Raw genomic sequence first — 15272 nt, forward strand, 5'->3', positions numbered from 1 at the left:
TTGGTGGCTTAGTTTCGGAAGAACAGTCAGCCTTCATCGCGAATTGAAGCATTCTAGATGGCCCGCTAATTATAAATGAAGTCTTGGCCTGTCTAGGTGGAAAGCAAGCAAAATCTCTCTCATATGGTGATCGCATGGTCGTGCTTAAGTCGGTCCTTAACCCGACTTACTATTTTTCACTGTTTAAAGCTCCGGATGGAGTAATGAATAAACTTGATCGGATGAGGAGAGTGTTTTTTGGGGCGGGTCGGAAGAAAAGGCTAAGATTAACTAGGTTGCTTGGGAAAAAGTCACTGCTCCGGTTGAATTTGGTGGGCTTGGTTTTGGGTGGTTGTGTGACGTTAATTTATCCTTGCTTTCTAAGTGGTGGTGGAGATTTAAGCACAAGGGGAGCTTTATGGTGGAAAGTTATATGGGCTTTTCACCACTCTTCTCGATCATGGTCGGCGATCCCGGCTAAGATATCTTTTTCTTGCCCGTGGAGTCAAATTGTCAAAATCTCTTCGGTTCTCCGGTTGTCAAGTATTGATTTAAAAGGTCGGTTTAGACATGATGTTTAAAACGGATCCAATACTTGGTTTTGGCTGGATGTTTGGATTGGGCCGGTGCCGCTGGCTACTCGTTTCCCGAGCCTTTTTTCCTTAGAAAAATCTAAGGGGTGTACGGTGGCCGATAGATTGTTTATGTTGGAAGAATGGATTTGCGGAAGTTGGGATTGGAATAGGGATCCTTCCGGGTCGGTCGAAGTGGAGGAGCTCAGGTCTCTCTTGCAATTGTGTCAAAGATTGGTGTTGGTGCCGGGGGATGATAAAGTTGTTTGGGGCTTGGAAACTTCCGGAGTGTTTTCGGTACGTAGTTTAAGATTTGAGTTGGCGAAAAACTCTTATTCTCATGCCAGAATACGTTTTCGATTGGAATAATTTGATACCGAAGAAAGTTAGTTTCGTTGCTTGGAGGGCGGTTCTTGGTCGGTTACCAACTTTTGATGCATTGGCAAAATGAAACATAACAGTTAGATCGACTCTTTGTCCAATATGTGGTGAGGCGGAGGAAACGGTTGAGCACGTGTTCGTTTCATGTGGCATGGCTCAAACGTTGTGGACGTTAGTCGCTCAATGGTGCAAGATGCCCGGTATGTTTATGTTCTGCTTCCGGGACCTTTTGGAGATGCATAAGTATTCCTCATTTTGAAAGGAAAATGCTAGAGTGTTTCATGCTATATGTTTGGTGGCGGTTTGGTGTTTGTGGAAAAAGAGAAACGACTTGGTTCACCATGGAAGCCCGTTCATGTCACAAGTTTGGTGGAGGAAATTAAAGTGTTAAGTTTTCTTTGGGTAAAGAATAGATCGCGGAGACTCGGGTGTAGTTGGGAAGACTGGCGCCGGTTCCGGTTGTAGCAAGTCGTTGTGCTAGATAAGTTGTGGGTGTTTTTTCTTTTTGTGGGCGGTCTCTGTTTTTGTTTATGTATTGATGGGTCTAGCTTCTGGCTAGCGTTTTTTATCTAATAAATTCATTTTGTTGGTCGTTCAAAAAAAATAATTTATTTAATAAATAAGTAAACAAGTTGACACTACGTTAAACCAAATCTTGATAACAAGTATACAATGTTTATAATGTCTCAAAAAAAATTTTTCAACCAAAGATATAAATATGCAGACGTTATTAAGTTATCAAAGACAAGATTGTGTGAACAACATGTCTCCCTCTTATAAAAATATATATTCTTTTATAATACAACTACACACACTATTTTCATTATACAGGGTAAAGTTAAGATAAAAAGAAACACAAAAATTAGAAGCGTGAGAATGATTTGTGACAAAAAAAAATCTTTTAAAAAAATAATAATAATACAAAATTAACTCAAAATATAAATAGCAAACGACAAAATTTAAAAAATTAAAATGCTTTCGCCATCATTCACGTTAAAATAATAATAATAATAAAATACAAAAAAAATACAATAAATTACGAAAAAAACAATACCGAGATTAAAGACACAATGACGAAAATAAACACAATTACAACTAAAAAGAGACAACATATCGCAAAATATTACACAGTGTTGAGTAATATAACACAATATAAAGAAAAAAAAAGACACAATACCAAGAAAAAAGCATAATCAATAACGAAAATAAACACAAAATACAATGATAAACAAAAAAGACGCAATGACTTTTTTTACTCACCATTGTGTTTATTTTATTTATTTTTTTAGAACGAGAAAGACGGTGGATACATTTTTGTGTTTTTACTTTTTTCGTTTTTTATTAAATTTAAGTTATGATTTTTTTCTTATTTTTTTAGGGTTTTTTTTTGTTAATACAAATCCTTCTCTTCTTTCTTATTTTTGTTTCCCTTTATTAAATAACTTGAGCCTTATTATATATTGTCCCACTCTTATAAATTTAATTTTTTAAAACGATTATAAACATAAAAAAGTATGAAAAACTAATACCTTTATACCTTTTCATAATCATGTAAAACACATATACAAATCACATATTTGTTACGAAAATATTAGTTTTTATTTAAAGCAATAAATAGATATGTACTAAAGCCACATGATGATATGGGCCTCAAATAACACTTCACCTTGAAGGCAGACTAAGTCCATAAACATAAATTCAAGTGCCTGAGAAATCACAGACTACACACTGAGAAGATGTGAAGAGACTTGGATCTTACACACCATACACAGAGGGTTATATAACTGTATCAAGCAAGGCTGGTTCTGAGTATTTAAATGTCTTGGCCGAGTCAAAAGAAAAAGACCCTTAGGCCTTAACGAGTAATGAATTATCTAAACTAATTATTTTACACGGTGATTAACGTCATAACAATAAATGTAACAAATAATAGTGTTAAAACGACATACTGTAATAGAAAATCGATGATTCAGGAAGCTTTCCTAGTATTTTTTTTTACTACTTGGCTTTACCCCTACTCGTCCATACTTTTTTCTTTTTTATTTTTATTGGTTCTATTTTTAAGTTGGGCCCAATAACTCAATAAGGTATAGTTGGAAACTTAATTATGGATAAAAAAAATTATTTGGGCTTAATAATTATAAGTTTTTAAACTTGGTCCAATAATTAATATAAGGTTTTATATTTTGTAATACACACTATGTGTATATATATTTTGACTACCGGTATGAAGGTGTGTCAAAATGCGTTACTTAGATAATTATACGTAGATTTAAAAGTATGTTTAGTCATGTGTGCGATTAGTTGGTTTTAAATAAACAGAAAAAATTGATACTAGACTATTGACATTGAGATCATCAAATTTTCACGATTGTCAGAATCTTGGATGTCAAGATCACTAAACTCATGCCGAAATTTCAAAGAGTTGACGAGTTCAAACATAATTGTCACATGAAGTTTGTTCATATAATCACTTTCTTGTTTCGTTTTCTTTTAGCAGCCTCTATACTACTAGACGGTGTGAGACTTTTCTTTGTATGTTTGTTTAAGTTTTTAATTTTATTTTTTCATGAGTAATAAGTCTTCGTAATCAGTTAACAACCCTAAAGATTCAATCACTTCACTTGTACCCACACCAAAGATAAAGGCTACAGTGATTAGTTGTATTAAGTACAATTCATAAAGGTTGTGCCTATGATTGTGAAATTGACTGGAACATAACCAAATCTTCATATCAGAGTAACTAAATTTCACTGCAATATTTGTCATTAAAAAGTCCCTTGATTACTTCCATATCATTATATCTAAATTCTAACAAAAAAAAAACATTTATAAAGAAAATCATAATACTCATTATTTTCTTGAATGTGTCATACTTTTACTCACATGTTAGGCTGAGGGGTGTGGAGCGCTAGAAAGGGCGCAAGAGGCCAGCCGCTCGCGCCCAAAAAACATTTATAAAGAAAATCATAATACTCATTATTTTCTTGAATGTGTCATATACTTTTACTCACATGTTAGGCTGAGGGGTGTGGAGCGCTAGAAAGGGCGCAAGAGGCCAGCCGCTCGCGCCCCGGGGCGCGAGCACCACACCACCGAGGCGCGAGAGGGGCGCGAGAGGGGCGCGAGCGCGGAAAAAGAGGCAGGCGCAAGGGGGTTAGCGGGACCTGTGGGGCGTAAATGGGATTGGGAATGGTGAAAAGAGCCGTTGGAATGGTGAAAATGAGCCGTTGGCTCCTTGTTTAATAAAAAAAAAAATTTTATTTACTCTATATATATCTATATCAAATACAAACCATCCAACATAATAAAACATACAATTTTCTCTCTATTAAACCTATATCAAACCCAAACCAACACCAATATCACATACCAATATCACATACCAATATCACATGGCTGGAAATTGGTACCCAAACCTAGAGTCAGACTACAGTTACGACGATTTATGGTCGGCACCGGACCAAGCGATGTTTTATTCGGGGTCGCAACAACCATCCGGCTTTCAACCATCCAACATACAACCGTCTCCTAACTTTGTAGTTCCGGAGACACAAGAACCAGAAGGTGAAGCTGCGGGACAAAGAAGACGCGTCCACCGGAAAAAACAAGTTGCAACGGACGGGTCGGGTTCGGCTTCGACCGGAAGGACGAAACGGAAAATCACTCCGTGGTCATCGGATGAGAAGGAAGCCCTGTGTCGGGCTTGGATAGTCACTTCTGAGGATCGGCGTTGCGGTAATTGTTTTAACGTTTTTAAAAATGATTTTTAATAAAAAAGTTAAATAAAAAAGTTAAATGACTTACAAATTTATTTATGCATTTTGCAGCGGACTACCAAAAGAGCAAGGTCTTTTGGACAAAGGTTAGGGAGACGTTCTATTCGCTCGTTGGGAGTACAGAGCGGAACGCCGATATGATTTCGGGTCGGTGGACCGAAATCAGAAAATTTGTCGGCTTGTTTACTAATCTGTTCAACAGGAACGCCGGTCGTATGAGACCAAGTGGCAGTGACGATTTGGCGGTTTATCAAAAGGAACGTATCCGGAAGAGGTTGATCGAAGAAGACCAAGCCGAAGAATAAGAATAATGTTTTTTTTAGTACTTTAATTTTTTTTTAGATATTAATGTGTTTTTTTAATTAATGTGCGTTTTTTTAAATAATTTCTTGTTTTTTTAATAATACGTTTTTTTAATACATTTATAAAAAAATAAAAAAATAAACCGCTCGCGCCCCCTCTCGCGCCCCTCCACACCATGGCCCCGGGGCGCGAGCACCACTACCAACACCCATCTTATCAAGTTTCTCTCTCTGCCACACGTCACAATATTATTGGCTGGCGCCCCCACTCGCGCCCCCTCTCGCGCCCCCCACACCCCTCAGCCTTAGACTTTTTCACATCAATAATAACTTAAACTAACATGATACACGACACCATATCACATATAGATTCGAGTATGCATTATTATTCAGGTACAAAAGGAAAATATTTAGAATTTAGGCGAGTAAAAGTAGATATACAACCAAAGATTCATGTATCTCATGACTAAATACTCATTGACCATTTATAGTAGCATTTGGTCCATCTGTTGGAAAGTCAACTTTGACTTCATTGACCACATTGACCATTGGAGTTGACTTTTAACCTTCACCTTCCCCATCACTTAACCAAGACTTCTCAATTCTTTTGGTAATCTTGAAGATATTCCACCATTTGAATCTTGAATTGCATGGGGTCGATTTGGTCATTTCTTTTAAATCTTAAATTACATGGGGGCGTTTTGGTCATTTCTTTTAGATATCGAATTACAAGCATGGGGCGTTTTGGTTGCTTCTTCGGGGAACTTGAACAACAAAGGGCGTTTTGGTCATTTTTTTTTGAGTTCGTGTATGGGGTAAACGGATTTGACTCATATCTGGGTCGACACATTATCGAACAATTAAAACTTATTTAAATAGGTTCAATCTGTCTAATCAGGTTATGACACAAATAACAGGCTAAGTTGATTTTTGTTAAATAGGTTATAGGTTTGCATGACACATATATGACCCGTTTACCAAACCATATAGTTTTATAATTAAATGAATAAATAAATTAATATTATAATAAAATATTGATTACATTTTTGATAACTTCTATTTTATCATGTCATGTCGTGTTTGACCTGATTAACCTAGCATTGGGCTAGAATGTTGATGCAACTGTTGTTGGGCTCCACAACAGTGGGCTAGTGATATTGCATTGTGCTAAGCAGACATATTTTAGAATATAGTATTATTCTTTATTCAATTCTTTTGTATTTAACTGATTTCTGAAAATATAATAAAAGGGTTAATTTGAATTTCATCATTTAGATTCATGGTCCCAATCAATCTGGTACTTTTTTTAAGTAGTTAGTTAAAACCGCTCGTCACTTACTTATTGTTACGAATTTTTTGTAGAAAATGCTAGTTCGTTTTTGCTTAATTGTAAACGGTCCATACAACAAGCAAAGGTCCGCTCGGTTCGATTCGGCTCAAATGCTTTTAAATAGTTTTATATATAATTATATATCACAAGTATATATTTTTTTTATAGTTATCTGGATTGCTGAAATATTTTATAGTACTTTAAATAATTAATAAGTATAAATTTCAATATTTAAGATAATTATAAAACCAAATTATTTAGTTGTGCATAAATAATTGTATAATAATTGTTTTTTATTATTAATTGTTTTTATATACATTATATCCAACTTCAAACTTCTAACTTAATAAAAATATACATTATACTATCTTCAAACTCATTATTTATTAAAAAAATTAAAAGGAGAAAAATGCTCCGAGAGTCGCTCGATACAGCTCAAAATATGCTTGAAAAACGCTCGCCTGATTTTGGCTCGGTCTGATAGTTCGATCTGTAAATAAGCCAAACAATGAACAACCCCTCACTCGCTTTGATTCGGCTTGTGTTCAGCCCTACTTTTGAATAATCTCTTTTTACTTATTTTGACCATTGCATTATAGAATTCTGAAATGTTTGCATGACGTTGGCGGCCCATGACCATGAGGGCCCAGATCTTTGAAAGAAACTTTAGTGAAATCTTTTCCTATATGGTAGTAGAGGTGTAAAAAAACCCCGAATCTGGAACCGGACCCGAAATAAAAACCCGGAACCGGTTTTTTAATACCCGGGTTTTAATACCTGACTCGTACCCGACCCTACCCGTAGCGTACGGATAGGGTATGCATTTCGGTACTAAAACCCGAACCCGAACCGGACCCGATTTGTACCCGGTAATACCCGAAAACCCGGACCGGGTCCATACTCAGACCCGGGTTTTTCCAATACCCGAAATCGGTATTTCAAATACCCGATGTATACCCGAAAAATACCTTAAAATACCCCTAAAAAGTGCAATATTTTAAAAAATCCAATCTATACCTGAAAAATACCCGGAAAAAAACCCGAAAAACCCACAAATAGGGTATTTTTCAATACCCGAAAATACGGTATTCAAATACCTGGTTTTAGAATACCCGGTTCTATACCCGACCCAAACCCGATGCATAGGGTATGGTTTTTAAAGGAAATACCCAAACTCGAATCCGACCCGGTTTTTACCAATACTCGATCATACCCGAACCTGGTTCCAAACCCGAACCCGGGTATTTGAAAAACCCGATTTGTGCACCTCTATATGGTAGTACTTATAGCGGAAAAAAAAACCCTAATTAGGAACCAGATCCGAAAAATATTTGAAACCGGCTTTTTTAATATCCAGGTTTTTAATACCTGAACCTGTATTCGAACCTACCAGTAGGGTACAAATAGGGTATGCATTTCATTACCAAAAACCGGTATCTGTAACTAAACCCGATTTATACCCGGTAATACCCGAAAACCGAAACCGGTTCTATACCTGGAACCGGGTTTATAGCCGAAACTGGGGTTTTCAAATACCCGATATATACCCGAAAATTACCTGAATATCCCAACCCTATCAAGTGCAACCCTTAAAAAATCTAATCTATACTCGAACGTACCCGGAAAAAGGCCCGAAAATAGGGTTTTTTTTCCAATACCCGAAAATAGGGTATTCAAAAACCCGGTTTTAGAATACCTGTTTCTATACCTGACCCGAACCTAAAGCATAAGGTATGGTTTTCAGAGACAATACTTGGACCCAAACTCGACCTAGGTATTGTCAATACCTAATTTTCCAATACCCGGTCCTTTCATACCCGAAACCGAGTATTTTAAAAACCCGATTTATACATCTCTAGCCGTACTCTCTTCGTTTCATACAATTACAATTGTATGAATTTTATACTTTTTAAATATACATATTATTTTTATTTATTAAAGAGTTAATGGCCATTTTCGTCCCTATAGTTTGCTACTTTTGCCACTTCAGTTTAAAGTTTGAAATTTGTCAATTTAGTCCTGATAGTTATAAACAGTAGCCAATTACGTCTCCTCCGTCTAACAGCATCCAACCATGCCGTTAATTTAAGGGTATTTATGTCTTACTCCTATTATTTTGAGTTAATAGTCATTTGCGTCCATGTATTTTGATACTTTTGTCACTTTAGTTCAAAAAATGTGTCAATTTAATGTCTAGGTTAATTATTTTTTGTTCTATAACCCTTAAGAGCATAATCCAAGCCCAAAACCATCGAGCATCGACCAAATATGGCTGCATTTACTTGACAACAGTAATAATACACCCCTCGTATTTAGTTTCTAAACATTTCCTAAACTCTCCACCATGGTGGAATTTAATGGTAAAGTGGTCAAGGTAATTCCCTGAAACCGAATTGTATAGAAAAAACTAAAAATTGTTTCTTTGATTAATGCATAATAGTTGGGTTCAGAGATTAACATATCGTAGCGAACATCCGAGTCGAAATCAACAGCAAGAGGTCGGGTTATCCCACATTTCCAGGAGGTCGAATATCTAGGTCGAAATCAACAGTGATTGACCTCCTGATGTTGATTTCGACCTAGATGTTCGCTACGATATGTTAATCTCTAAACCCTAACTTTTATGCATTAATCAAAGAAACGTTTTTTTTTTGTTTTTTTTGTATAATTAGGTTTTAGGGAATTACTTTGATCATTATACCACTGAATTTCACCATGGGGAGAGTTTAGGAAATGTCTAAAAACTAAATACACGTGAGAGGTATGATTATTGTTGTCAACAGAGTAAATGCAGACCTGTTTTGGTTGATGCTCGATCCTTTTGGGCTTTGATTATGCTCTTAGGGGTTCAAGACAAAAAAAACTAAATTAAACTAAACATTAAATTGGCAAAATTTCAAACTTTGTACCGAAGTGACAAAAGTATCAAACCACATGGACGAAAATGACTATTAACTCAAAATAAAAGGAGAAACACAAAAATACCCGAGAACTAACGACATAGTTGGATGTCGTTAGACGGAAGGGACATAATTAGTTAATGTTTAAGACTATGAGGACCAAATTAACGAAATTTCAAACTTTGGACTGAAGTGGTAAAAGTAGCAAACAATAAGGACAAAAATAGTCATTAACTCTTTATAAAACTTGACAATTTACTTTAGACTTAGAATTTGAAATATGCCAATATAAATCTTTTTAAAAGAATTATGCCAAGGTACTTTAAAACAATTATTTTGTAAATAATTATGTTTACAATATATCAATTTACTTTAGGACTTTTAAATCTGAAAGATGTCTTTAAGTGTCAATATAAGTAAATGGGTAAAATTAATTAGTTTAGAAACAATTATTTATTTAAAAATAGTTATGTTCAATATATATCTAAATATGTCAACAAAAATAAATGAGTTAAATGGATCAATATGTGAATAAACTGAATTAACAGAAACAACTCATTAAGAGTTTAACTTAAGCCTATGAATTTTGTAATTTTGTGCTAGATGCTTAGATTTGTGTCCTCACAAATTGGCACCCTTCATCTCTAGTAGGAGAAATTGCATCCACTAAATATACATCCGCCTTTTCCCTAGGAGAATATGTCCTTTGACTTTTGATTAAAATCTTTCTCAAGTATATTTGTCTAGGTTAGTTCCCAGCATGTTTCTTTTAGTGGAACCATAACCACATGAGCAAGCGATGATCCAACCTCCTTATTGACACCTTCTTACAACTTGTAGATTTTTTGGGGACCAAAATAAACAACCCCACTAAGATTTATGCTTGTAACTAAAGTGAACATTTTTTAAATTTAATATAATTGTTTTAAATCGATTCGATTTCGATTACATCTACAGATAAATTTATTAGACCCGCCACTAAGAAAGAAGTTATTAAAATTTTTCTCTGCTAAGGTGATTTGGGGGTTGTTGGTATTCTTATTGTAGTTAGGTTTGTTGCTTTCAATTTGATTATGTTCTTGTTCTTGATCTACTAAACGAATTGAAGTGTAAACCTTCGTAAGCTTATTAAAACTTTATTAGTCTTTTTACCGTCCAAGCAAAGACTTTATGTCGATAAAACATTAGGCTAGCAACCGCAACTTTTGACAATTGTGAAATAAAAGTTAATGAAAAGTGTGAATTACATAAACTTTGTCACCTTAATCATTGTACTTAAAAAAATTCTTAATGAATCATTAAAGTTTTCTGGTATATAGTGCTTCTGTGAATCTTTGTCTTGATTTTATCATTATACTTTCCATTTATCTCTTATTAGTCATTATACTCAATGTTTAGTATTAGACATTTGTATCTGTAATTAAAAAAGAAAAACAACAAAAATAGATAGTTAGCTTGATATCTTTTTGTCTAACGAAACACCTAAAACATCTGCAACATATTAAGAAGCCCCATAACTAAGTGTTATTAGTATTCAAAAGATATTCATGATAACATCTATTAATTAGACAAAAAGATATCAACTAATCAAGTCACCTCCACAAAGACAGTAAAACACCAACAAATCAAGTCACTGTCTTGGACTCAAGATGATGACTAGTCAACAAGGGTGAATAGTCATTAATAGAACAACACACCATTCAATAAAATTCAATGGTCTCACATCATCAAGGTCTTTGTCAATTTGTTTGTCTAGATTCGTATTGATATGTACATCAATACAACCTACATTTATTACACAAGTGCAATCATTTAATACATTACATGCATCATTTTTTTTTTCAATTAAGCTTATTTAAAAAAATCGACTTTATTTATACCATTTTCAAGAAGCAACAAAATGATCATGTTAATTTCTAAAAATAATATATATTTTAAGGAAAATAGAAAGTAAAGTACAATGATTCTTATTGGTTACAATTCCACTTGCTAACATTGAAAAGTCGATATGCATACACGTAAATGGTTAGGACTTGAGGTACTTAGGTTATCTAACTTTAGCCACAAAATATTAATCACAAGTGACAAAAAGGAACATCATTATGCATCATTGTGCCAGGTCATCAAGAACCCTAGTCAGTGCTTCTTGGAAGGTTGATTTGTTCCATTTACTTCCCTACATAAAAATAAAATATTGTCAATAACCGAACATCTATCAGAAATTCATAATTAATAAAGAATGCTATTGAAACTATATATATATATATATATATATATATATATATATATATATATATATAAACAGTTATTTCATTAAACTAGCAACAAAAAATAGTATATATTAATAGGAACTAGCTATTAGCTAGGATAATAATGTTTATAAATTTATATGAAAAATAAACAAGCTAACAACAAATAAAAAAAATACACTTCTCTTTATATAATTATGTTTTTTTGTTGTTTGGGTAGCGTTTTCTAACCATCATCTTGTTTTTTTTTACAAATCCTTTGCCGTTCAAAAATTGTTTTATGGAAAAAACATATATGATGTTGAAAGGTTAACAGATTTCAATTGTTAGGTTAAAGAACTATAAGATTGCTCCAAGAAACTTACAACTACAATTTATTATTTCTAGTAGTAGATAATTAATTTTAATAATATGCATGTGCAACAAAAGGTGAACATCATGTCCACCAATCTTTATTCTAGCTAATTGGTACTTTCCTTGAGAGTTTAGTATCATACAACTCTTTTAGTTTTAACGGTTATTTAATCGTGTTTTCAATCTGATAACTATAAGTAGAAACTTCGTATCAGTTGTAATTATTTATTCTATAATATATATATATATATATATATATATATATGGTGTTGTCACAAGAAGCTTCTTAGATAGTATTTAATAAAGTTAAAATCATATGTGTTGAATGCTCAATATATCATAAATTGTCAAAAACATATAATTGTATTATATATGTTTGTCATTCTTCAATACGGTTTTTGTAAACACAAAAATATAACTGTTGTATGACTTACAAGCTTAATATGTATGTAAGTACTAGATTGTACATAAAAAAGAACACTTGCGACCGTCTTTTTTCGTTGTACATAAGTAGAAAAAGATTATTTGCAACTAAAAAGACGGCCGTGATTCGTAAATGTTAAGTTTTCTAGTAGTGATGTATACCTGAATTCTAAATCTCAAAACAACTCGATTCGTGGTAGCTTCTGTCTCCAACATTCGTGTCCCGGCATCTACTGACGTTATAGTTACATTCTCGACTTGATTTATGAACTCCAAAATCCGAACCACCAAATCACTAAGTATCAAATTCCCTCTTACATTCACTTCCAAGTCAACACTTCGAAGATCCGAATCCGAAGTTATTCCATCCACTTCTGTGATTATGATCTTTGATCTCTCATCAGAAAAGCCATTATCAGAATCTTGGTCTAGTGTTTCTTTTCTTGTATAATCAGCTTCCAAAATCTTGTTTCTTTTGCTAAGCTCATCAACTTGAGACTTTAAAGAGGCTATGTACTCCTTTATGTTTGATAACACCGATGTCTTATCCTTCTAAAATCAGAATCATGAAAACATAATTTAAAAATATTTAATTACTAAAAGGTTAAGTATGAAATTCTTATGTCTTAAGAGTTCATCCTTATATAACTAGATCATCAGTAATATTGTCTTCTTTTAATGAAGTTTACACTTTTATTTACTAGAAAGGGTAATGATTGTATTCTTCATCTAGAACTAAATTTGGGTCTCTTTATGAAATATGAATATAAAATTTAATAAAACTGAAAAGTAATGATTACATCGAAACATAAGGCAAACAGGCAACAAGCTACACTGTTATTCCTTTTGAATTACAAAACTCAATCTATTAAAAACTAATATTTATGAAATAAAGATCAGATTTAAAAAATGATTAAACGAATGATGTACCTTGGACCCCGGAGGAAGTAGTGATCTTAAATCCTGAAAGCTTTCATTAAGTTTTTGTCGTCTTTTTCGCTCCGATATCATGTGGTGAAGTTGACTGTTTGCCGGTCTGGTTGTATAGACCAATAGATATCCTTGTTTGGCTCGAGCCTCACTTCGATTTCTAAGGAATAAAAGTGATCTTCTATTGAGATTTTGCTGATTTTGAACTCGCTTAACCGGTCCTAAGTATGTTTGATATTTCTTAAATGCTCCAGCAGCTCGTGGAGCTTGAAGCTGGCTCGTGGAAGGAGGAGGAAGAGGAAGAGGCGAAGAAATGGCTGCTAGAATTGCTCTTGTTATTTCAGCATCTACTTGTTCTCTTGAAGGTATCAATTGAAGAGGATTTTGTGGTCTCAGTGTTGAACATGAAGGTGTTTGAAGCATGTTGAAGACAAAAGGCGGAGGATGATTAACGTTGTTTCCCATTGATAATGATCTTAAAAACGGCGGTGGAGAAGATGAAGCTTGAGTTTGATCAAGTGGTTGCGGAAGCACTTGTGGGAAATCACTAGGAAACAACTTCTTTAACTCGACTTCGTTAATAACCTACAACCAATGAAATTTCAAGAGTTTAAGGAAGATGAACAAGAACAACTAAGGATATAAATAATAAGGAATAAGGTATTAGATTTCTTACTTTGGATGAGCTATTGGAAATGCCAAGTTCAATCTCTCCATTCTTGCACCCCATAAAAATTGCAGTCTGTCATGGAAGTGTTTATCATCGTTATTTACGGGATGAATTTAACGAATTAAAGCAAGCGATAAGTTAAGTTTAGCTCATTTCATTTATGGTTTGCAAGTATAATCTTTTGGTTGATCCGGGATTCAGCTAAGTACTTTTAGACGATTTATTTAAATTGTACATATAGGTAGTCCGCGCACCAGCCCCTATAAGTAAACTAACACAAGTTCCAAACTCGACAAGTTCACTTGGTTGCAAGCAAACACCATAGAGTTTTTCCACCAAACTTTATGGAGTTCGTCTGCCACCCTAACGAACTTGTCAAGTTCGCTTGCAAGGGTAGCAAACTATGTAGAAGCACACGAACTTTAATAAAAAAACCGTCTAGAGATACTTAGCTAAATCCTAAACTATCTACTCATCAAAACATTCTCGAAATCTTAATGGAAGAATGAATGATAGCATTTGCATGCATGTGGTAGAAAATGTTAAATGCTGAGTTTACTATCCACATTTTGCATACCTTAATCCTTGCTTCCTGCAAGTAATTAAAAACAAGGTTTAGTGTCAAGAATTATTATCCTTCCACAAGTATTAACAAAAGTTTTATATCTTTTAGATTTATACTTACTTGATAAAACTGTAGTTGTGCTGGACTTGATGCCAATTCTAAAAGCTCCAATCCAGTATGCTTCACATATGAAAGGTTGTGCATGGATGCAAACCCTGGAACTCGTCTATATCGATAATGTAATTTAACAAATTAAAACTCCATATTGAAAACATATAACTAAGTTCAAATAACACTATTTATAAAAAACAAGATTGCATATATGTTGTTCTATACCCACTGTAATTATCAATCAAGAACATTGACTTCTGGTACTCAAGAAAAGACCTCATGGCAAGACTCCCACTTGATGAGCTTTCTTGATTGTTTTCTTCTTTGTAAATTCCATCAATGAAGATCAAGCAACTGTGAATTTTTAATGTATATACTGTCACTTGTTAACATTTCGTTAAAATATATATATATATTCTTTTACATCGAAATAGAATGCAGTGTGTGTTTCAATATATGTATATGTATGCATATATAAAGATATCAAACTATAGAATAAGAGATGTACTTGGAATGATGAGGAAAGTGATACCAAAGGCAAATGTAATCGAATCCGCACGACTCGATGATTTTTCGAAGTATACTAGATCTTTCGGTTTCATCAAGATTAAAAATGGATTCCATTTTCTGAGAAGTATATAACATAAACACAGGTATTGGTGTGCAAGTTTGTATATATACACATATGTGTACATATATATACATATATGTAAGTGATGAATCTGTC

The 15272-nt window shown here is 33.8% G+C and overlaps 1 protein-coding gene across 1 annotated transcript; it reads right to left on the bottom strand.

Annotated features, from left to right (window-relative positions):
• Positions 1 to 11350: 11350 nt before the first annotated feature.
• Positions 11351 to 15272, bottom strand: LOC143613443 (putative transcription factor bHLH041). Its single transcript, XM_077087145.1, has 8 exons — positions 15054 to 15272; positions 14771 to 14899; positions 14555 to 14660; positions 14447 to 14461; positions 13876 to 13941; positions 13200 to 13784; positions 12432 to 12821; positions 11351 to 11419 (listed from the first exon to the last, which is right to left on the bottom strand). The coding sequence occupies exons 1-8, from the start codon at positions 15248 to 15250 to the stop codon at positions 11351 to 11353; spliced, it is 1557 nt and encodes a 518-aa protein (XP_076943260.1). The 5' UTR covers positions 15251 to 15272.

This window comes from Bidens hawaiensis, unplaced genomic scaffold (genome assembly GCF_021521415.1).
Source record: "Bidens hawaiensis isolate Kalapana, Puna unplaced genomic scaffold, B.hawaiensis_p1.1 tig00037490_1, whole genome shotgun sequence".
Lineage (NCBI taxonomy): Eukaryota > Viridiplantae > Streptophyta > Magnoliopsida > Asterales > Asteraceae > Bidens > Bidens hawaiensis.